The sequence below is a fragment of the Eretmochelys imbricata genome, chromosome 11 (assembly GCF_965152235.1).
Source record: "Eretmochelys imbricata isolate rEreImb1 chromosome 11, rEreImb1.hap1, whole genome shotgun sequence".
NCBI lineage: Eukaryota > Metazoa > Chordata > Testudines > Cheloniidae > Eretmochelys > Eretmochelys imbricata.
The window spans coordinates 81,025,370-81,047,790 of NC_135582.1; the positions used below are offsets into that span (position 1 = coordinate 81,025,370).

The window sequence follows — 22,421 nt, forward strand, 5'->3', positions numbered from 1 at the left end:
CGCAGTGTTTTTAAAACAGAGCAGGGTTTATTAGTCAACCCTGGCAGTCCATAGGTTAGCACAGAGAAATAAAAGTTCAAGCAGAGTCCATTCTGGCCAATCCAGCACCATTCAGCAGCCAAGCTATAATGACTCCATTTCATGCTCTGTCTCTCTCTGACCCCCGCCCCCCCGCCCACTCAGTCCCAGGGGAGAGCAGTCAACATCGACACTTCTCCTCTGCTGGACACGGGTCTCAGTCCTTTGTTCTTGAGCTGGGGTCTCTGCTCAGCTTCCCTTCTGAGAGGGGGACACCCAGGCCCCATGTCTTGCCCTGCCCCAAGACAATGCAAAGTGCAGGGGGAAACTGAGGCATGTGTAGAATTTCTAAAGATATTACCGAAAATTCCCACTTTGGCACAGAACTTGTGAGGGAAGTTGGGAGAGATGGTTGCAGTGCTTCCAGGTTGACCTGGAAACAACAGGGATTTCAGACACCTGCAAAAAACCATGAAAGCAAACTCCATTCCTCGGCATATAGGCAGGGGAGACAGCTCTGATAATGCAAAGACTACACCTTTTGTTGGGTCTCTTAATATACATTTATCAAGCAAGACCCTGCAACGGAGCAGTGCATGCTATTGAAAATGCACCAACGCACAGTGAATTTCCCAGTACATGGATACTGAAGTAGAGTGCAGAGTAACCACAGTGTGTGCAATGGAACCACTGAAATCACATGAGATTCCTGGTCCCCATCCCTGGGGCAGACCTATTTGAGTTAAACAGGAAAGATTAATTTGTATTGCGGGGCTGCTGCTCAATTTTAAGAAAAAACTCAGCAGTTACCCAGCCTCTTGAGTAACAACATAATAATGCTTCATAAATCACGTTACTTACCATGGGAATGCAGATGAATGACTAACAGCTAACAGCTGTGACTCGTTCATGTCAAGCCCGACCTATGCAAAGTCAAAGGTGTTAGCAGAAAAGTCAGCCCAAATACCAAAGAGCAAGGAATTTGATTTTTTAGAAAAAGCTGGCTAGACTGTCAGGCTCAATGGGTCAATGGCTCGATGTCTAGTTGGCAGCCGGTATCAAGCAGAGTGCCCCGGGGGTCGGTCCTGGGGCCAATTTTGTACAACATCTTTATTAATGATCTGGATGATGGGATAGATCGCACCCTCAGCAAGTTCGTGGATGACACTAAGCTGGGGGGAGAGGTAGATATGCCAGAGGGTAGGGATAGGGTCCAGAGTGACCTAGACAAATTGGAGGATTGGGCCAAAAGAAATCTGATGAGGTTCAACAAGAACAAGTGCAGAGTCCTGCACTTAGGATGGAAGAATCCCATGCACCGCTACAGACTAGGGACCGAATGGCTAGGCAGCAGTTCTGCAGAAAAGGACCTAGGGGTGACAGTGGACGAGAAGCTGGATATGAGTCAACAGTGTGTCCTTGTTGCCAAGAAGGCCAACGGCATTTTGGGCTGCATTAGTAGGAGCATTGCCAGCAGATCGAGGGACGTGATCGTTCCCCTCTATTCGGCACTGGTGAGGCCACATCTGCAGTATTGCATCGAGTTTTGGGCCTCCCACTACAAGAAGGATGTGGAAACATTGGAAAGAGTCCAGCGGAGGGCAACAAAAATTATTAGGGGACTGGAACACATGACTTATGAGGAGAGGCTGAGGGAACTGGGATTGTTTTGTCTGCGGAAGAGAAGAATGAGGGGGGATTTGATAGCTGCTTTCAGCTACCTGAAAGGGGGTGCCAAAGAGGATGGTTCTAGACTATTCTCAGTAGTAGAAGAGGACAGGACAAGGAGTAATGGTCTCACGTTGCAGTGGGGGAGGTTTAGGTTGGATATTAGGAAAAACTTTTTCAGTAGGAGGGTGGTGAAACACTGGAATGCGTTACCTAGGGAGGTGGTGGAATCTCCTTCCTTAGATATTTTTAAGGTCAGGCTTGACAAAGCCCTGGCTGGGATGATTTAGTTCATGTTGGTCCTGCTTTGAGCAGGGTGTTGGACTAGATGACCTCCTGAGGTCCCTTCCAACCTTGATATTCTATGATTCTATGAAAGCTCCATTATTAGATCATCACAGTGCCCCTCACAACGTTATTATCAACATCTCCAGTTCAGGGACAGAGAGGGAGAAAGGGAGAAACCATAGAGCCAGCCTCTAACAGTCATGCTGAGGCAAAGACAATTACCTGTCACTTAAAGCAGCTTCTGTACCAGAAGACTAGCGTAATGCCGATTTTTAAAAAAGGCTCCAGAGACAATCCCAGTAATTACCGGCTGGTAAGCCTCACTTCATTTCCAGGCAAATTGATTGAAAGTATAGTAAAAAAACAGAATTATCGGACACATAGATGGAAACGATTTTCTGGAGAAGAGTCAACACAGCTTTTGTCAAGGGAAATCATGCCTCACCAACCTATTAAATTCTCTGAGAGGTTCAACAAGCATGTGGACAAGGGGGATCCAGTGGCTACAGTGTACTTAGATTTTCAGAAAGCCTTTGACAAGGTCCCTCACGAAAGGCTCTTAAGCAAAGTAAGCTGGCATGGGATAACCGGGAAGGTCCTCTTCTGGATCAGCAACTGGTTAAAAGTCAGAAAACAAAGGGTAGGAATAAATGGTCAGTTTTCAGAATGGAGAGAGGTAAATAGCGGTATCCCCCAGGGGGTCTGTACTGGGACCAGTGCTGTTCAACATATTAATAAATAATCTGGAAAAAGGGGTGAACAGTGAGGTGGCAAAATTTGCAGATGATACAAAACTACTCAAGATAGTTAAGTCCCAGGCAGACTGTGAAGAGCTACAAAAGGGTCTCTCAGAACTCGGTGACTAGGCAACAAAATGGCAGTTGAAATTCAATGTTGATAAATGCAAAGTATTGAACATTGGAAAACATAATCCCAACTGTACATACAAAATGATGGGGTCTAAATTAGCTGTAACCACTCAAGAAAGAGATCTTGGAGTCACTGTGGATAGTTCTCTGAAAACATCCACTCAACGTGCAGTGGCAGTCAAAAAAGCGAACAGAATGTTGGGAATTGTTAAGAAAGGGATAGATAAGAAGATAGTAAATATTATAACGCTGCTATATAAATCTATGGTACGCCCACATCTTGAATATTGCTTGCAGATGTGGTCGCCCCATCTCAAGAAAAAACATATTAGAAATGGAAAAGGTACAGGGAAGGGCGGGGGGAAAAAGACAAAGGATATGGTACAGCTTCCATAGGAGCAGATATTAAAAAGGAAGGGACTGTTGAACTTGGACAAGAGACAACTCAGGGGGATGTGACAGAGGTCTATAAAATCATGACTGTTGTGGAGAAAGTAAACAAGGAAGTGCTATATACTCCTTCACGTAACACAGGAACCAGGGATCACCCAATGAAATTAATGTCAATCCAAGGACATGAATTTCTAGCTGGTGCAATCATTTGCAGTCACTCTCCACAAAGGGTATAGTATATCATGGTACTGTCTCTTTAAAATTAGCCATGCATAATCCCCAGGGGGTTTCACACCCTGAGGATCTCACCCATGAAGTGGGCAAATTCAAGGTCTGCATGCTCAGGGCCTCTTGTCACATGCCTAGTGGAGTTCTGCTTTAGACTTTACAGCCCTGGTCTGGCTCCAAAAGCAGATTGGCTGCAGCATCCTCCCAAGGACGACACTGCCAGCTGCCTGCCTATGTCAGAAAGCAAATGGGGGGCATGCCGATGCAAGTGTAAGCAGGGTATGAATGAGCTCTCCCCTGACAGCTAGCTGGGAGGGGGAGAGACTTCAGGAGCAAACTGTATTTACATGAACACATCTACTCTGCCTAGATATCTAGCAGATAGAGCGCTGTTGCTCAAAGTAACCAACTTTGACGGGTATTGGGTTACAAATCGCTGAATGTGGGGGTAGTGAAATGCTGTTATCAGTGTTGTCTTTATTGTATGAATAAAGGGGAGCAGAACTGTGCTTAACCTGTCCCAAATGAGAGGGTCACCCTCAGCTGAAAGGACCTCATTAAGCCAGGGGCTCGAATGCCAGACCCCTGTGAAAGTAAGAGGAGTGGGGATAGGTATCTCAGCTAGGAGATGTAGACTCCTAACGGTCCTTGGTTGGATTTAGCTTGTTTCTCCCCACTATTCAAAGATAGGCTTCATTAGGAGCCTTTTGTTATTTTAAGTGTGCAAAAGAGCTGAACTCACTTGTGGTAGGTCAGCATTTCTGCCCAGCCTGCAATGCTAAGAGCTGACGATCACTAAGAGGCTGACTAGCGGAGGTCACAGCAGAGAGGCAGCAGAAGGTAGCTGACAAGCAGCCAGCCAAAGCAAGTGCTCAGATGGCAGAGCAAGCCAGGTGCCTTCTTCCCTGGGTGGGAGGTGAACTCACACAGATGAATCTCTGAACCCTGGATCCTCACTGACCAAGGACAACAACTGTGAGTGGGGTATGGTGAGGGAGCAGAGGGGGGCACGGAAAAAGGAACTTTTGGCTGTAGAAGTCAAGAACGTGAGGTGGAAGGTACTGCCTCATGCACTCTGGGGTGGGCATCCTGCTCACAGTTTTAGGTTTATGAATCCTGCTTGTGGTATTTTCCCTCATTATTGTTGGGTGATTTCCTTCCTTTCATTAAAAGTTTCTTTGCTACACTCAGACCCTGTGCCTGTGAGTGGGGAAGGATTGCCTCTCAGGCACCCAGGGGTGGTGTGTAATTTTCCCAGGTTACTGGGTAGGGGTTCAAGCCAGTTCTGTGTTGTATTGTTGAAAAGGAACCCCTAGATACTGAACCCGGCCCTGGTTGCTGCCAGCTTCACCTGGCAGAAGGGTTACACAAGGAGCCAGGCCCCACACATCTGGATGCTCCTACTGAAACTTTTGGGACTCTACCAGCTGGATCACCCCTCGCTCCTTCTCTCTCGCCCCTAACGTGGGTGAGGGAGGTGCAATGGTCACTGTGCTCAACCGCTTTTGTAGATGCTTCGGGGAGGCCGGTGCAGCCCTTTGGCAGGTATTTCTCAGACTGTGAGCTCTTTGGGGCATGGAGCATCTGTTTCGGCCATGTCTGGCACAATAGGGGCTTGGTCCAGGATGGGGGTCTGGGAGCACCACCACAATAATGAGATTTCTGAACCTCAAAAGGAGTTTGTTTGGCTCAGGAGTTCCCTTCCATATGCGGCCAGAGATGACAAAAAGGTTTTCTCCTCAACCATTTTTTTCCCCCCTCTCTATCTTCCTGATCCCAGTACATTTGCTTTTCAGATAATATTTAGAGAAAACAGCCTATGCAAACTGAAAACTGTTCGGCTCCAGTGCAGACTGTACATGTTGTGTTTGGTGCTGCACAGCTGGAGTTTATACGGCAATGTCAGTCTCTCAGGGGTCTATTTTATGACCCAAGGAGTTGGCACTGAGCAGAGTATTGCAACAAATGACACATCGGATTTATGATGAGGAGACAGTTAACATCATTTCTGTCTCTATCTGGAATTTCAGTGTTTAGAAAATGGACCATGACTAATCCTAGTTATTTGGCTGATGAATTTTTAAGCAATCAATTTGCAAACATCTAGAAGATAATAAGGTGATAAGTAACAGTCAGCATGGATTTGTCAAGAACAAATCGTGTCAAACCAACCTGATAGCTTTCTTTGACAGGGTAACAAGCTTTGCGGACAGGGGGAAGCGGTAGACATGGTACATCTTGACTTTAGTAAAGCTTTTGATACTGTCTCACATGACCTTCTCATAGACAAATTAGGAAAATGGAACTTAGATGGAGCTACTAAGAGATGGGTGCAAAACTAGTTGGAAAACCGTTCCCAGAGAGTAGTTATCAGTGGGTCACAGTCATGCTGGAAGAGCATAACATGTCGAGTCCCGCAGAGATCAGTTCTGGGTCTGGTTCTGTTCAATATCTTCAATATCTTAGATAATGGCATAGAGAGTACACTTACAAAGTTTGCAGATGATACCAAGCTAGGAGGGGTTGCAAGTGCTTTGGAGGATAGGATTAAAATCCAAAATGATCTGGACAAACTGGAGAAATGGTCTGAAGTAAATAGGATGAAATTCAATAAGGAAAAATGCAAAGTACTCCATTCAAAAAGGGAAATGACTGCCTAGCAAGGAGTCCTGCGGAAAGGGATCTGGGGGTCATAGTGGATCACAAGCTAAATATGAGTCAACAGTGTAACGCTGTTACCGAAAAAGCAAACCTCGTTCTGGGATGTATTCAGAGGTGAAAGTACGCCGGTGGGGCGTACCGGGGTGGGTCGGCTTCCCCAGGTGTAATTTAAAGGGCCTGCAACTCCCAGCAGCGGCTGGAGCCCCCAGGCCTTTAAACTGCTGCCGGAGCCCTGGGGTAGCGGCAGTGGGGCTCCGGGGACGATTTAAAGGGCCCAGGGCTCCGGCCGCCGCTACCGCGCAGGGCCTTTAAACCACTGCCAGAGCCCCCGGCTGCCGCTGTTACCCCGGGGAGGGAGAAGGAGGCACTTGCCGGTACAGGGTGGGCCGGGGCTGGCTCTGACCTCCCCCAGCCCCGCCCCTTCCACCCGAGGCTCCGCCCCTTCCGGGGTTCAGAGCCGGCCCCAGCCCAGCCCCGTACCGGTAAGTCCCTAGACTTACTTTCACCCCTGGATGTATTAGCAGGGGTGTTGTAAGCAAGACACGGGAAGTAGGTCTTACGCTCTGCTCTGTGCTGATTAGGCCTCAACTGGAGTATTGTGTCCAGTTCTGGGTGCCACATTTCAGGAAAGATGTGGACAAATTGGAGAAAGTCCAGAGAAGAGCAACAAAAATGATGAAAGGTCTAGAAAACATGAGCTGTGAGGAAAGATTGAAAAAACTGGGTTTGTTTAGTCTGGAGAAGAGACGACTGAGAGGGGACATGAGAACAGTTTTCAACTACATAAAAGGTTGATACAAGGAGGAGGGAGAAAAAATGTTCTTAACCTCTGAGGACAGGACAAAAAGCAAAGGGGTTACTTTGCAGCAAGGGAGGTTTAGGTTGGACATTTGGAAAAACTTCCTAACTGTCAGGGTGGTGAAGCCCTGGAATAAATTGCCCAGGGAGGTTGTGGAATCTCCATCATTGGAGATTTTTAAAAGCAGGTTGAGAAACACCCGTCAGGCACAGACTGATAACACTTAGTCCTGCCATGAGTGCAGGGGACTGGGCTAGACGACCTCTCGAGGTCCTTCCAGTCCTGTGACTCTGTGCCCATAGGGCCAGCGTCAGCACACTTGCATACTATCCTACACTTAAATATACAGTGCGCTTCGAAGTCATCTCACTGCTACCATGCAAAGCCGCACGACTGCACACTCTGAGGGCCAGAGGGTTCCCTATGTTGGCAGCTGCAGAGTCCTTCTGCAGGCAGGAATCCTGGGAGGTGTAGCGCTGGCTGGGTAAAGCTCCCTGGGGGCCATTAGGAGCCAGTACAATTTCAAGCAGCCCAGGGGCATGACAGGATGAAGCAGAGCTGGGCTAGCGGTGAGGATCAGGGCTCTCGAGAGGGTCCCGGGTAATTTATCGTTTATTTTCTAATGTATCTAGGCACAGCCATCCCTCATACAATGTGATGGAACAGACGTACCATGCTAAGCTGCACACTCCGCCACGCTGCTGTGAATCTGGGGTAATGGCACTTACCTCCATGAAACGATTTCCCTTTTCCACCAATGGGTATGTCTACATTCCAGTCCTGGGGCATGACTGCAGCTCACATAGACAGCCCGAAGCCAGCTGTGAAGCTGCGGCAGCATGGCCAGCTCCTGAAGTAATTACCAAGGATCCAGGCAGGCTTGTACCACCCGTACTGAAGACCATGCCGCTGTGGCTTCACCGCTGCAGTACCTGAGCTGGCTAAATTAAAGCTGTGATTGCAGCATAGGCATTGTAAGGGCTGGGGTGGGGTCTCGAACCTGCAGAGCTGCCACCTAGCAGCAGCTGTAACCAGCTTGCACTCCACTACCTCTGGCCCACTGTGGACACAGATCATGGGAAGTCCCACTTCAAGGGGTCTGACAGGCAGCGGCCTCATGGCTCCTGATTGGCTCCCGGCCCTATATAAACCCAAGGGGCATTCCAGGAAGTGTCCAGACAACAGTGCAGATCTCCTGTAGCTGTCATGACCACTTCTGGTCTTGAACTTTGAGCTCGGCTTGATTTGGACTCTGCTTCCTAAGCTGAACCCTGAAACCTGACTTGGTCTCTGACCTTTGGTATTGACCCCAGCCTGGAACCTGACTAAGAACTCCTCCACTACTCCCTGCCTCAGGTTTGGCCCTGCTCTAACCCTTGTTCCTGACTGTCCTTGCTGGGATCCTGATGACATACCCCAAGAGTAGAATTTGGCCTACATTGTACACGTGTGGACTGAGTATATTTCTTATGGTATCTAATGAGTCAGATACCAGATGGGTAGGGAGTCATGAAAATCTATCCGAGAGTTGGTTGAAAGATTCATTCGTCTGAAATGTTTTGGCTTAAACTTTCAATTTTTGCTGGAAAAATTTGAAACCGTTTTCATTTTGATGCAATTTTCGAAAACTGAAAACCTTGAAAATTTTGGATGTTTATGTTTTCTCCTTTCTGTTTTCCACTACTGAATGCCATAGAATGAATTATATCTTGCGGTTTACTTCTTTTCTTTTCTTCTTTCCCCCCTTTTTCCACTCTGTAATTTCTCAAGATTTCTACAGCTTTGGAAAAGTTAGAGTAGCACATTTATATTCTAAATTCACATTCCTTGTTGTTGTTGTTGCTTATTTTTATTATTATTATTTCAAGCATATTTCGTTTCATACCATATGTGCTTCACAAAAGGAAACTGCCCATATATGACTGTACCCTAAGTCCTGCCTCCAGGGTTCTCCAAGTGTTCCACTCTGCAGAGCATTCTGGGAAAGAAAGACCGTATCATGAGCCGGCTGCCCACCACACTGCTTGGTTCTCAAATATTCCATTCCGTGGACCACCAGGAAGGGCGCTGTGACCTTTGGTAGTCCCTACACCGCAGTTTGAGAACCACATAAGTATATGGAAAATAATTGGAAAATTACATGCAAGGGCTCTTTTTCCATGTATGGCTTTTCCATGTCCAGTACTGCGGAGTGAACGACTCATCAGTAAATCAGGACTGCTGGCCTGTTGAACTGAAATGCATGGGGCACATTGGGCATGGAGCAGTTACAATAGCAGAAAAGCAGCAAAATTCAGATTAGGAAAACAAATAGTAACGTGGGTATTCATTGAAATGGCGGGTCTGGCTTGTACTTGGAACCCAACGGGGTGCAGCCTGTGAGAGCTAGGCACAGGCTGCAAACCCAGCACCACGACTGGCAGATCCCTCCGAGAGGCCAAGGGCTGAATGGGTTTGGAGAGTGACCTGGTCCCCCACCCCTAGACTGGGAGGTCAGGTCAGGGCAGTGTACCTGGGTGGGGAGGGAACAGGACGATGCGGGGACGCTGGCGCTGCCATTCACCCTATTGTGTTTGTCTTTGCATTAGTGACATTAATGGGGGTTGGATCAGGCCGTTTTCCTGGCCAGGAGGTTGCCAGGGTCCCTGAGTAAGAGGTGAATATTTGTGAAGTCTGTGGGAAGCTGAAGTCTGAGGCCATCCTGTTTTGAAATGTGCCCGTCCATTTTATGCATTCTTCTCAAGATAGGTTACAAACAGGGGGAAGAGGAGTAACATGAGTGAGTGGTAGAAATCCATGTGGCAGGCACAGCGAGAGCTCCTGTGCTTGGAAAAATATGATTTCCTCTTCCGTTTTGTTTTAAAAAATCTCCTAACTGCAACATTACAACTTCCCCCCACCCCACTCCAGACACCCCCCAGGAAAAGGAGTGGGGGTTGGAGGGCGATTCCCTCTCCCCAGCCTCGCCTAGTGGGGCTTCGATGGATGCGCAGTGACACCCTGTGGATACTCGGAGTAAGGACGTCTTTGGCCCCTGTCACAGACCGAGTTGAAGGAGGAGAATTATAAAGTAGGCAGTTTCTTTTTTGCCAGAGAACAGAGGCTCTCGGCTGGAGAAGCCACTGCCACTCCCAACTGATCCCTTCTCTTCATCAAAAATAGACACCAAAAACTCTAAGAAAAGAAATCCAACCCTTCCAACGGAAGATGCAGAAGCCCTATTGACACAAAGATTCCAAGAATTTTCCCGATTTGACTTTCTGGAGGAAACTTCAGTCTTGTTTTCAGGTAGGCAAAGACTCCTGCTTCACCATTTAATATCTCCACAAATCTTCCTGCTTCTTTTGAAGCTGCTGCAGACGTGAACAGGGAAACTAACCTTTTTATCTCCAGGTTGTGTTTGAGCGTATAATCCATCCAGTGCTGCTGGCTGTTGTGAACTCTTGATCGATTGATACAGGAGACTTTTTAGGCATGTTGCTTTCAGAGACTAGCCACAGTAAACAGACGGATATTTCACTTATCTCTCTGAGCTGCTCGATAGTTCAGGGATTTACATGTGTGGATGTTTTGGGCAACAAACTCCCTTAGGATTAGAATAATTGTTAATGAGGTAGCTTTCTGAAGGAAAGCTTTTTGGGAGAGATTCTACAGTCTGCAGTCCCTTGTATAGGAACTCAAGTTTCAGGCATCAGGGCCAAGGGGCTAGTCTGTCACTGTAAAACTTGTTGGGCCAAATTAATCCCTAGTGTAACTCCACTGAAGCCAGCGGCGTTACCTGAGGGACAAACTTGGCCGACTGTAGCAGCACCAGAATGTTGATGCTGCTACAAAGCCTGAATTATTAGACCCAAGGGCGGCTCTTGGACTTTCAACCACACACGAGTACAAGATCCTCTTTGCGCCCCACAGAAATCGGGTGTTTTGTTCTGCTGAATTTCACCAGCGTGTCTGTTTTCTGCAAAGAGGTGACCGGCAGGATTTGACCGGGGCTCAGGGTTGTTGCTAGAGTGCGCGTAACTTGCTTTGTTCAGGCTGGTTGTTTTAGGGAGTGTACTCTGATTTCATGCTCGCCGCTTGAGCTGTGCATGTGGCTGGGTTGTTGGTACTGTGATGCCAGCCGTTCGCTGATGGCGGTGGCTAACGGGCAGTATAAGCCAGCCCTGGAAGAGGTGCCGTGTCTGCACAAGTGAAAATGGCAACCAGGCTGAGATTGTTCCTCCCTCTCAAAATGACATTTCCAGGCCTCTTGCCGCCTCCTTCCCGTGCTATCTGTGCTGGTTGAAGTCCTGTGTTGTTTGCAGGAGGAGAGACGTGGTACAGCTGGGTGCCAGGCAATGGAGGGGAAGCCTTTATAGTGGGCGATCTGCCTGGGAACCGACAACTGAGCGCTAAGGGAAAGATCTAAGCAGATTGTTTGACACACACTGAAACGACTGGCACCTGCCCTGAGTGAGCCCGGCCTGTGTGTGCCTGAGGGCAGGAGGCAGGCATCTGCCTGGGCATTTCTTACAGATGGAGGCACAGATTTCTCCTAGTCTTATCTTACTTGATTTTCAGAAGAAACCCTAGTGCCTTGGACAGAGCTAGAGCGGAGGCTGCCTTTGTGACTGCAGACCTAGGCACAGGTGTCAGGGTTGTACCCCGAGATCACATAGTCCTGCTTCTCCACACACTCAACACAACCCATAGCCACTGCCATGAAAACCATGGGCCTGGGTGGTTCTCCGAGCAGGAATACGGAGTGTGAAACATTACTGTACATTTGCCATTGGTGAGATGATGCACATGGGAATAGCTCTCTTCCTGTAGGCGAAACACATCTTATGGCATTAACTCCGCTTCTTCCATACAGTGTTAGCCCAGACACTGGGGCCGGGACCGGTTTGCTCAGGTCTGCTAGGGGCACCTCAGGCAAGTGAGATACTCAGGACTCTCTCAGGGATGCCAAGTAGATCTTCAGTGTAGGAGGTACACAAGATGGGGATACCCAACTGTGAGAGCTGGGAGCATCAGCAGGTGAGAGAGTGGACCAGAGTGATATGGAGGACCCTGGCTATGCAGGGAGGTTCTGGGGAACTGAGCTGGCCCTTCTGGCATGCTAGGGGATCTGCAGGCTGTCTCCACTCTCAAGGATGGGACAGAAGGTCTGTCATGTCTGCTGGCTGGTGTCCCGCTGGTCTGTGAGCAGAGGGAATCTGTACCCCTCATTGTGAGATTACTACCACATTTCACTGGACTCCACACTCCACCAGCCAGAGTCTCCCTTCTGTTGTAGGAAAGGGCAGCAGGGACAAATGATTTGAATGATCTCACCATGTGCAACAAGACTTGTGGGGGAGGAGTTCAGGGGAGGGAGAGGTGTCTTTCCATTCTGCCTGCAAGCGCAGAACTATCAGTCTCCTGCACGGCCACTGTCCTTGCCAGGCCACTGCTTGGCCATTAGGGCGTGCTGCAAACAAACAGAGCAACCTAGGACAGGTGCGGATGGGTGAGCTCCTGGTTTCGCTCCTGTGCATCGCTCCTGCACGCGCCCCCTCAAGTCTCCATAGATCGCTTGAGGTGAGGCCTGAACCATGTGCAGGGAGAGGGTCACAGCACAGGCTGGGGCCTTCCGCGTCCGCTGCGTGGACATGAAGCCAGGCCTGGCGAGTCCCAGGGCTGCTCCCTCCTGTCTCTATCACCAGCAGGGACATCACACTTCTGACTCCCAGACTCTGGAGGAGGGGAGGTCGGGGGAAGCTCTGAGAGGGTCCCCTCATGGACTCTGCTGAGTCACTCCTTCAGCCCCCACAGGCCCATGAGATCAGTGGGAGGCCACTCCCCATCATGCCAGGCTGCCCAGGACGCCCTACGCAGGCCAGAGTAGGCAATACTGTCCAGGCAATACGACCTTCCCTAGGCACCTGTCTGCGGGGCTGTCCGTCCGTCGTCCCCCACTCCCCCCGCTCACACACACCTCCCCAACTGCCCACTACCTCCATGTGGATCCTGGACTCAGCAGAGACTCCACGGGATCCAGGGGGAAGGCAGGGGACAGCGCCTAGCCAGTGACTGGCGGTCCTGTTGGCATGTGGGCCTGGGGAACACGCTGCCCCCATGGGAGGCTGCGGGAAGCAGATGGAATGGTACCACGGGAGATGGGGCGGGGGGTGGGTGGGAGCTGAGATGGGGTAAGGACCCCGGCTGCTTTAACTGCTGCTCATACAGCGACTCTTGATGGGAGCAGGCCAGTCCCAGAGGAAACCTCTGGTTGCAAACGCCAGGTGGTTTGCCCGGGGGCTCTTGGGGGGCACAGAGGAGAGAGGGCTCTGGGTACACACCAGCAGCTCCAAGCCAGCCCTACTCTTCCAGTAGCATCATTCCTCCTGATGCAGAAGAGGCCGTGGCTGGCGGAGTTTCCCCGCCCCACGCAGCGAGTGCAGCCCTCTGCCTCTCGCCCTTCCAGCAATCTCTCACCATGCCCATCCCCTCCTTGGCTTCTCCAGTAGGGGGCAGCAAATTGCCATGGGGGGCCCAGGGATAATCAGCTAATTCTTGAGCCAGCCTGTGCTCCAATGACTGGCCCCAGACTGCACAGCAACATCGTCCTCCAGGGCTGCAATCCTCACCTGTCTTTGTTGTTGGGAACCTCGGATTCTCTTGCCTAGAAATGACCGTTCGGCCCGGGGGCTGCTGAGACCCCATGGAAGCCTGGGAGCTGTTAGGAGCCTGCAGACCCTCGCTGCACTTTTTCTGCCTCTTGAGCCAACTCCAAGTCCTTGGTGCTGTGAGTGCAGCTGGACGTCAGAGGGAACCTGGCCCTTTCCTGCAAACTAAATAAACGGGGCGCTGATTTCGCTTTGCGAGCACAGCTTAAGTATTTCTTTAATAGGCAGATGCTCTTTGAATGCTGGCTACAGTCCTGGGGCTCAGGATGGGGCCCAAAAGGGCTGAGGGGTAATACTGGAGGATTTGGGGGTCTCGGAATGCTTGGCACATCTCTCATCCGAGCCCCTCAAGCACTTTGCAGACATGACTGTGTTTTCTCAGCGTCCTGCTGGCAGGCAGGAAGCTATGGCATGGGGTCCTGATTCCCAGGAGAGGAAAGAAAGGCACAGTGGTTCAGTGACTGGCATGCGGCCAGACAATGGCTCTGATGCTGATCTCACATCCCTGTGAGTCAGGAATAGCCTTGTTGGACCCAATGGCGTGATGCTGGTGGAACCAGCGTGAACCTAGCGAGTCAGTGCAGTCGGGACAGCCTGACTCCCACGTTGCTGCGCTGGCCACCAGACCCCATCCCTGGGAGCCACATGGGCGGGGGAAGCAACCGCCCATCTGGCATAAGGTAAAAGCCACTTAAAAACAACTCCCAGCCACACTCCAAGAAGAGGGGCGTTTAAAATAACGTAGCTGGATTAGTCAGACCTGAAACCTAACTGAGAGTCCCCGAGGTACAGCCACGCTGCGATGAATGGGGGTGGAGCCGCGCTCTGGCCTGTGCAGAGAGCACTTTGCCTGGTGGGTCACTACCAGCATTGCCCCGTGCTGTGAATTGTAGATTCCAGGCCCCAAAGGTCGCACTGTGATCATCCAGTCTGCCCTCCTGCAGAGCACAGGCCAGGTGACTTTTGGGAGTCATTCCTGTTTAGACGAGGGCGCTGTCAGAGAAACATCTGCTCCTGATTTTAAAATGTCCAGTCGGGAGAGTCCAGCCCAACTCTTGGTAAGTTGTTCCGGTGGCTAATTACCCTGACTGACTCCTGGGCTCGGTTTGTTCTCCTGCAGGAAGCTGAATGCGAAGTGGCCTGGCCGAGATGTCCCAGCTGGCCTTTTTTGCCGTTCTTCTTTGCATGACGCTGGTTCCCCTCCAGGCTCAGTTTGATGAGGACTATGACACAACCTTCAGTCTTCGCCCAACTGCCTGTCCAGGTACCAGCAGGAAAACTTGTCTCTCTGCCTCTGTCCTCTGTATTTAGCATTAACATTGAAAACTCCCCTGGGTTCAGTTCTAAAGGCTGCTCAGAGGGGCCACACCGTGGCATCTCAGAGCTCACTGCTCCTTTACACTGGCTGAAAAGTACCAAGTCCCGAGGAGCTTCCTTGCCCTGTGGGTGGGGCAGGGCAGACATGCAGCTCCCATTTCTGAGGGATGAGCTGGGGCACGGATGTCTGGGCATGAGCAGCTCAGTCTGGAGGGGTGGGGGAATCTCCCCGGCTTTTAGAAAGGAAGCAAGATCCATGTCAGGTGTCGGGAAGTAAACCTGTCCTGTCGCACACGAATGAGAGAGGCAGATACTGGCTCAGACTTGACAGATGCGGGGGGCAGGGACCGAGTGGGTATGTGTGGGGGAGGTGGGATGCCATTGTAGATAGCATGGTGGGCCCAGTTTGTGTGTACGTTCTTTGTTACCATTGAGACCCTCCCCACACCTCCCTCCCAAACCCATTCTAAGAAGTCAGTGTAGACAAAGCCCAGTGTAGACAAAAGTGGGTGATTGGACAACAAAATGGCAGATGAAATTCAATGTTGATAAGTGCAAAGTAATGCACATTGGAAAACTTAATCCTAACTATACATATAAAATGATGGGGGTCAAAATTAGCTGTTAAGAGCTTAAGAACGGCCACACTGGGACAGACCAAAGGTCCATCAAGCCCAGAATCCTGTCTTCCAGCAGTGGCCAATGTCAGGTGCCCCAGAGGGAATGAACAGAACAGGGAATCCTCAAGTGATCCACCCCCTGTTGCCTAATTCCCAGCTTCTGGCAAACAGAGGCTAGGGACACCATCCCTGCCCATCCTGTATTATGAGAAGGAGTAAATAACGCTTCCTGATTTACTTTCTCCACACCAGGCATGATTGTATGGACGTCTCTCATCTCCCCCCTGAGTCGTCTCTTTTCCAAGCTGAAAAGTCCCAGTTTTATTATTCTCTCCTCATACAGAAGCTGTTCCATACCTCTAATAATTTTTGTTTCCATTTTCTGAACCTTTTCCAATTCCAATATATCTTTTTTGAGATGGGGCGACCACATCTGCACGCAGTATTCAAGTGGGCGTACCATGGATTTATATAGAGGCAACATGATATTTTCTGTCTGCTTATCTATCCCTTTCTTAATGATTCCCAACATTCTGTTCACTTTTTTGACTGCCGCTGCACATTGAGTGGATGATTTCAGAGAACTATCCACAATGACTCCAAGATCTTTCTTGAGTGGTAACAGCTAATTTAGACCCCATCATTGTATATGTATAGTTAGGATTATGGTTTTCAATGTGCACTACTTTGTATTTATCAGCATTGAATTTTCTCTGCCATTTTGTTGCCCAGTCACTCAGCTTTGTGAGATCCTTTTGTAGCTCTTTGCAGTCTGCTTTGATCCCCCTTTGTCTGTCTGCTTTGATCCCCCTTGTCCACATGCCTTTTGACCCCCTCAAAGAATTCTAGTAGATTGGTGAGGCATGATTTCCCTTTACAAAAACCACATTGACGCTTCCCCAGCAAACTATGTTCATTTCTGTGTCTGACAATATCGTTCTTTACTATAGTTTCAACCAGTTTGCCGGTACTGAAGTCAGATTCACTGGCCTGTAATTGCTGGGACTGCCTCTGGAGATTTTTTTTTTTTTTAAATGGAGTCACATTAGCTATCCTCCAGTCATCTGGTACAGAAGCTGATTTAAATGATAGGTTACAGACTACAGTTAGTAGTTCTGCAATTTCACTTTTGAGTTCCTTCAGAACTCCTTGAGTGAATACCATCTGCTCCTGGTGACTTATTACTGTTTAGATTATCATTTTTTTCCAAAACCTCCTCTAATGACACCTCAATCTGGGACAGTTCTTCAGATTTGTCACCTAAAAAGAATGGCTCAGGTTTGGGAATCTCCCTCACATCCTCAGCCGTGAAGCCCAATGCAAAGAGTTCATTTAGTTTCTCCGCAATGGTCTTATTCTTCTTGAGTGCTCCTTTAGCGTCTCCATCGTCCAGTGGCCCCACTGGTTGTTTAGCAGGCTTCCTGCTTCTCATGTACTTAAACAAATTTTACTCTTAGTTTTGAGTCTTTAGCTAGCTGTTCTTCAATTTCTTTTTTGGTCTTCCTAGTTATATTTGTACACTTCATTTGCCGGAGTTTATGCTCCTTTCAATTTTCCTCACTAGGCTTTAACTTCCACTTTTTAAAGGATGCCTTTTTGCCTCTCACTGCTTCTTTTACTTTGTTTAGCCATGGTGGCACTGTTTTGGTTCTCTTACTATGTTGAATTTGGGGTAAACATTTAAGTTGTGCCTCTGTTATGGTGTCTTTAAAAAGTTTCCATGCAGCCTGCATGGATTTCATTTTTTGCACTGTATCTTTTAATTTCTGTTTAACTAACTTCCTCATTTTTGTGTAGTTCCCCTTTCTGCAATTAAATGCTACTGTGGCTTGCTACTGTGGTGGGCTGCTGTGGTGTTTTCCCTGCCAAAGGGATGTTAAATTTAATTATATGGTTACTATTACCAAGCTTTCCAGCTATATTCACCTCTTGGACCAGATCCTGTGCTCCACTTAGGACTAAATCAAGAATTGCCTCTCCCCTTGTGGGTTCTAAGACTAGCTTCACCAAGAAGCAGTCATTTAAGGTGTCAAGAAACTTTATCTCTCTAATCTCCCTGAGCATTTCCCAGTTCCTATTAACATCCTGGTCAGGCTATCGGTAATATACCCCTAGTGCTAGATTCTTATTATTCGAGCATGGAATTACTATCCAGAGGGACTCTATGGTACAGTTTGGTTCATTTAAGATTTTTAGTTCATTTGATTCTATGCTTTCTTTCACATATAGAGCCACTCCCCCACCAGCATGACCTGATCTGTCCTTCCGATATATTTTGTACCCTGGTATTACTGTGTCCCATTGATTATCCTCATTCCACCAAGTTTCTGTGATGCCTGTTATATCAATATCCTCATTTAATACGGGGCACTCTACTTCACCATCTTATTATTTAGGCCCCTCGCACTGGTATATAAACACTTTAAAAGCTTGTCACTTTTTAGCTGTCTGCCATTACATGATGTAATTGAATGGGACTTTTTTTCATTTGACTGATTCTCATCAGATCCTACCCATATTTTATTGTCTTCCATCTTCTATTCTTGACTAGGATATAGGGGAGGATCTCTTAATGGAGATTCTCTAAGGGATGTCTCTGTCCGAACCACGTGCTCCTCTGCACCTGTCAGCTTTTACCACTCAAGAAAGAGATCCTGGAGTCATTGTGGATTAGTTCTCTGAAAACATCCACTCAGTGTGCAGCGGCAGTCAAAAAAGCGAACAGAATGTTTGGAATCATTAAGAAAGGAATAGATAAGCAGATAGAAAATATCATATTGCCTCTATATAAATCCATGTTACGCCCACATCTTGAATACTGCGTGCAGATGTGGTTGCCCCATCTCAAAAAAGATATATTGGAATTGGAAAAGTTTCAACAGAAGAGCAATGAAAATTATTAGAGATATGGAACAGCTTCCGTATGAGGAGAGATTAATAAGACTGGGACTTTTCAGCTTGGAAAAGAGATAACTAAGGGGGGATATGCTAGAGGTCTCTAAAATCAGGACTGGTGTGGAGAAAGTAAATAAGGAAGTGTTGTTTACCCCTTCTCATAACACAAGAACTGGGAGGGGTCATGAAATGAGATGAATAGGCAGCAGGTTTAAAATAAACAAAAGGAAATATTTATTGACCTTCGCAACAACCTCTGATAAAGACTATAACGGGGTTCAAAAAAGAACTAGATAAATTTATGGAGGATAGGTCCATCAATGGCTATTAGCCAGGATGGTGTCCCTAGCCTCTGTTTGCCAGAAGCTGGGAATAGGTGACAGGGGATGGATCACTTGATGATGACCTGTTGTTTTCATTCTCTCTGGGGCACCTGGCATTGGCCACTGTCAGAGGACGGGATACTGGGCTAGATGGATCCTTGTTCTGACCCAGTCTGGCCGTTCTTATGTTCTTATGATGTGGTTTCTAACCAATAGCCATTTCCAGGAGCCATCACTATAAGCACCTCCAGGGGTGTTCCTTGTGCAGAAGGGGTAGGTCTGTGTCGTGTGCTCACTGCTCTGCGGGGTTTGTACCTGCCCAGTCTGGTGCCAGAGGGGCGCACTCCATCCCACTCTGATGCTATTTGCCCCGTTGTCTCCACACAGAGAAGACCGACTGCCCCATCAATGTGTACTTTGTCATTGACACTTCGGAAAGCATTGCCCTGCAGACTGTGCCGATCCAGAGCCTGGTGGAGCATATGAAGCAGTTCATCCAGGCCTTCATCAGTAAACTGGAGACCGAGGTCTACCAGAACCAGGTCTCCATCACATGGAATTTCTGGGGACTTCACTTCTCAGACGTGGTGCAGATTTACAGCACCTTGACCAACAGCAAGGACGTGTACCTCACCAGGCTGAATGCCATCAACTACATTGGTCGGGGCACGTTCACAGACTGCGCGATCTCCAAAATGACCGAGGAGATCATGAGCCATGCAGTCCCTGCCGTAAAATTCGCTGTGGTCATCACCGACGGCCATGTGACAGGCAGCCCCTGTGGCGGGATGAAGATGCAGGCCGAGAAGGCCCGGGATGCAGGGATCAAGCTCTTTGCAGTGGCCCCCAGCCAGAACATCTTCGAGCCGGGTCTCCGGGAGATCGCCAACCTCCCCCACGAGCTGTACCGCAATAACTATGCCACCACCAAGAGAGGTGCCATCGAGGTGGACGAGGACACCATCGACCGGATTATCCAAGTCATGGTAAGGGACGTTGGCTCGCACCAGAGGGCGCAGGGTCAGGCTGATGTGACACGTGTAGGGATGCAATAGAGATCTTGTCAGAGTGGGCTGCTGGGACAGAGGCACTGGGGACCAAGGGCAGGCGATCCAGGGGCTTGTCTATACACAAAAGTTGTACTGCTCTGACTGTACTGGTCCAGATAAGTCAGCAAAACCCCAAGTGGATGCAGTTATACCAGGATTAAAGTGCTTATGTCAGTACCACTTAGTCTATGTGTGCTATGGGGCCTACACCAGCGTAGCCTTCTTGTGTAGATACAACCTACGCCAACAGAAGGAGCTTTTCTGTCCGTGCAGGAACGCCACCTCCCCAAGCAACCTTGGCCACGTCGACAGAAGCGCTCTTCTGGCGACATAATTGCGTCTGCACGGTCGGCTGTCGGGGTGCGTTTTTTCACATCTGTAGCTATGCCGACATGACCTTTAATTGCAGACCAAGCCTTACTCCGCAGGGGAATGAGGAGGATAAGCTATACTGGTATAAGCAGCTTTATACCAGTAGAACTGTTTCCACACTAGCCAGTTGTACCACTCTAACCCTCCCACCTGTTAGCAGCATGGGTGAATCCGTACAAAAGGCGCATGCAAACCAGGCCTGGCCCGGACATTGAGCACCATTGAAGCAGCTGGCGCACACAGTTTGATAAGCTGATAGTAAATATTTTGGGGGGAAGCTTGTGTCAGATCCTGCCCCCCTCCGGACAGTTCATCCCAAGGAGAGAGATTCTGATGGACCACGTCATTGCCATTTGTCGTCGCCACGTCTGTGTTCCCTCCGTATATCCTAGAACCCTCGTAAGCAAGACTAGAGCCACCAGTTTTATGGTGAATTACTTTACTTCATAATGTTAGAATTGGTGCCAACACCTCTTTGTGGGAGGAGGGGATGTAAACAGTCGATCTGCAGTTCGCCGGTAGCTCTCCTGGGTGAGGAAGGTTAGCTCCTGAAACCGGCATTTTGTCACTCTGGGAACGGCAGAGTCTCCACTGCTGTCAGTTTCCCTCTATTCGGTATAGGAGTCAGGATGAAAAGAAGCTCCACCCCCAATCCTAAATCCCTCCCACAACTCCTCGGAGCGGGATGTCTCTGCTGGAGTGAAATGAAGGGGAGGGATAGCTCAGTACGGGGAGGGATAACTCAGTGGCTTGAGCATTGGCCTGCTAAACCCAGGGTTGTGAGTTCAATCCTTGAGGGGGCCATTTAGGGATCTGGGGCAAACACTGGGGATTGGCCCTGCTTTAAGCAGGGGTGGGACTAGTTGACCTCCTGAGGTCCCTTCCAACCCTGAGATTGTATGATTCATGGTAGGCGGCAGGAGGAGAATTAAGGCCAAATGTTATCTATAACATGAAGACAATGGTCCAAGACATTTAAAACAATTTTAGGGGGGAGGGATAGCTCAGTGGCTTGAGCATTGGCCTGCTAAACCTAGGGTTGTGAGTTCAATCCTTGAGGGGGCCATTTAGGGATCTGGGGCAAAAATTGGGGATTGGCCCTAGCTTTGAGCAGGGGTGGGACTAGATGACCTCCTGAGGTCCCTTCCAACCCTGGTATTCTATGAAGTAGTTAGCCAGGCTGACACTTCACGGAGTTCTTGCCCCCGTGGGATGAAAAGGTCAGCTCACAGTGACCTGAGGAGGACAGATGCTGTCGATCTCTCTGCATGCTCAGGAAGACCCAGGGCTGGTGCAACCCCTAGGCGGTCGCCAGATGATTGGGGGCGCCAGAAAGCGGTGCCCTGGCTCGGCAGGGAGGAGCCGCCTTCCGGAGGCACCGGAGAGCCAGAGCGTCGGCTTGCGGGGGCGGCGAGCCCCAGCCACGGAGGAGCCGGCGAGGCGCAGGGGGGCAGCAGCCCCGCAAAGGCAGCGGTGCCGCTAGAGGGGATCAGCCGCGCCCCCTCCCCCTCCTGCCGCCAGGCGCTTCCCCCGGGGGCTCCTGCAGGCTGCAGCAGATGCATGTGGGCGGCGGCCCCCGTGCGCCCCCTGGCTCCCCCCTCGCCGCGCTCAGGCTCGGCGGCTCCCGCTGCCTCGGCACCCTGCGGGGAGGGGCTGTGGGTGCGGCAGCCCGGCAGCGTCTTTGCCCCCCGTGGAGCCGGCGTCTGACCAGCATGGGCATGGTAAGGGGGATCCCAACCGGGGGGCAGGCAGGGAGCGGGGGCGATGGTTAGATAGGTCAGGAGTTCTGGGGGGGCTGTGAGGGGGTGGGGAGTGATTGGATGGGGCGTGGGAGTCTGTCTGGGGGCGGGGGTGTGGATAAGAGTTGGCAGTCAGGGGACAGGTAGTGGGTAGGATCCTAGGAGGGCAGTTAGGGTGGGGCGGGTCTCAGGAGAGGGCAGTCAGGGGAAAAGGAGCGGGGGGGGTTGGGAGTTCTGAGGGGGGCAGTCAGGGAGTGGGAAGTGGGAGGGAGTGAATGGGGTGGGGCTAGGGAAGGGTCCCCCCCCAATCCTTTTTTGTGATTGTTGCAATATGGTAACCCTAGGCGAGGGAGGAGCCAGGGGGCTCATGGGGGCTGGCGCCCGCATGCATCCACTGCAGCCTGCAGGAGCCCCGGGGGGGTGCCGGGCTGCAGCCGGGGCAGAAGGGGCGGGGGGCGCGACCTTTGCAGGGCTGCTGCCCCCCTGCGTCGCGCCGGCTCCTCTGTGGCTGGGGCTTGCCGCCCCCGCAAGT

At 49.9% G+C, this 22,421-nt stretch overlaps 1 protein-coding gene across 1 annotated transcript in view; it reads left to right on the plus strand.

The window, feature by feature from the left end:
• The first annotated feature begins 10,122 nt into the window (after positions 1 to 10,122).
• Positions 10,123 to 22,421, plus strand: part of COL6A2 (collagen type VI alpha 2 chain) — a 49,161-nt gene continuing 36,862 nt past the window's right edge. The window contains exons 1-3 of the mRNA XM_077830128.1: positions 10,123 to 10,212; positions 14,695 to 14,838; positions 19,117 to 19,715. Of these exons, the coding sequence (XP_077686254.1) occupies positions 14,703 to 14,838; positions 19,117 to 19,715 (735 nt within the window). The 5' untranslated portion in view covers positions 10,123 to 10,212; positions 14,695 to 14,702. The remainder of the gene's footprint in view (positions 10,213 to 14,694; positions 14,839 to 19,116; positions 19,716 to 22,421) is intronic.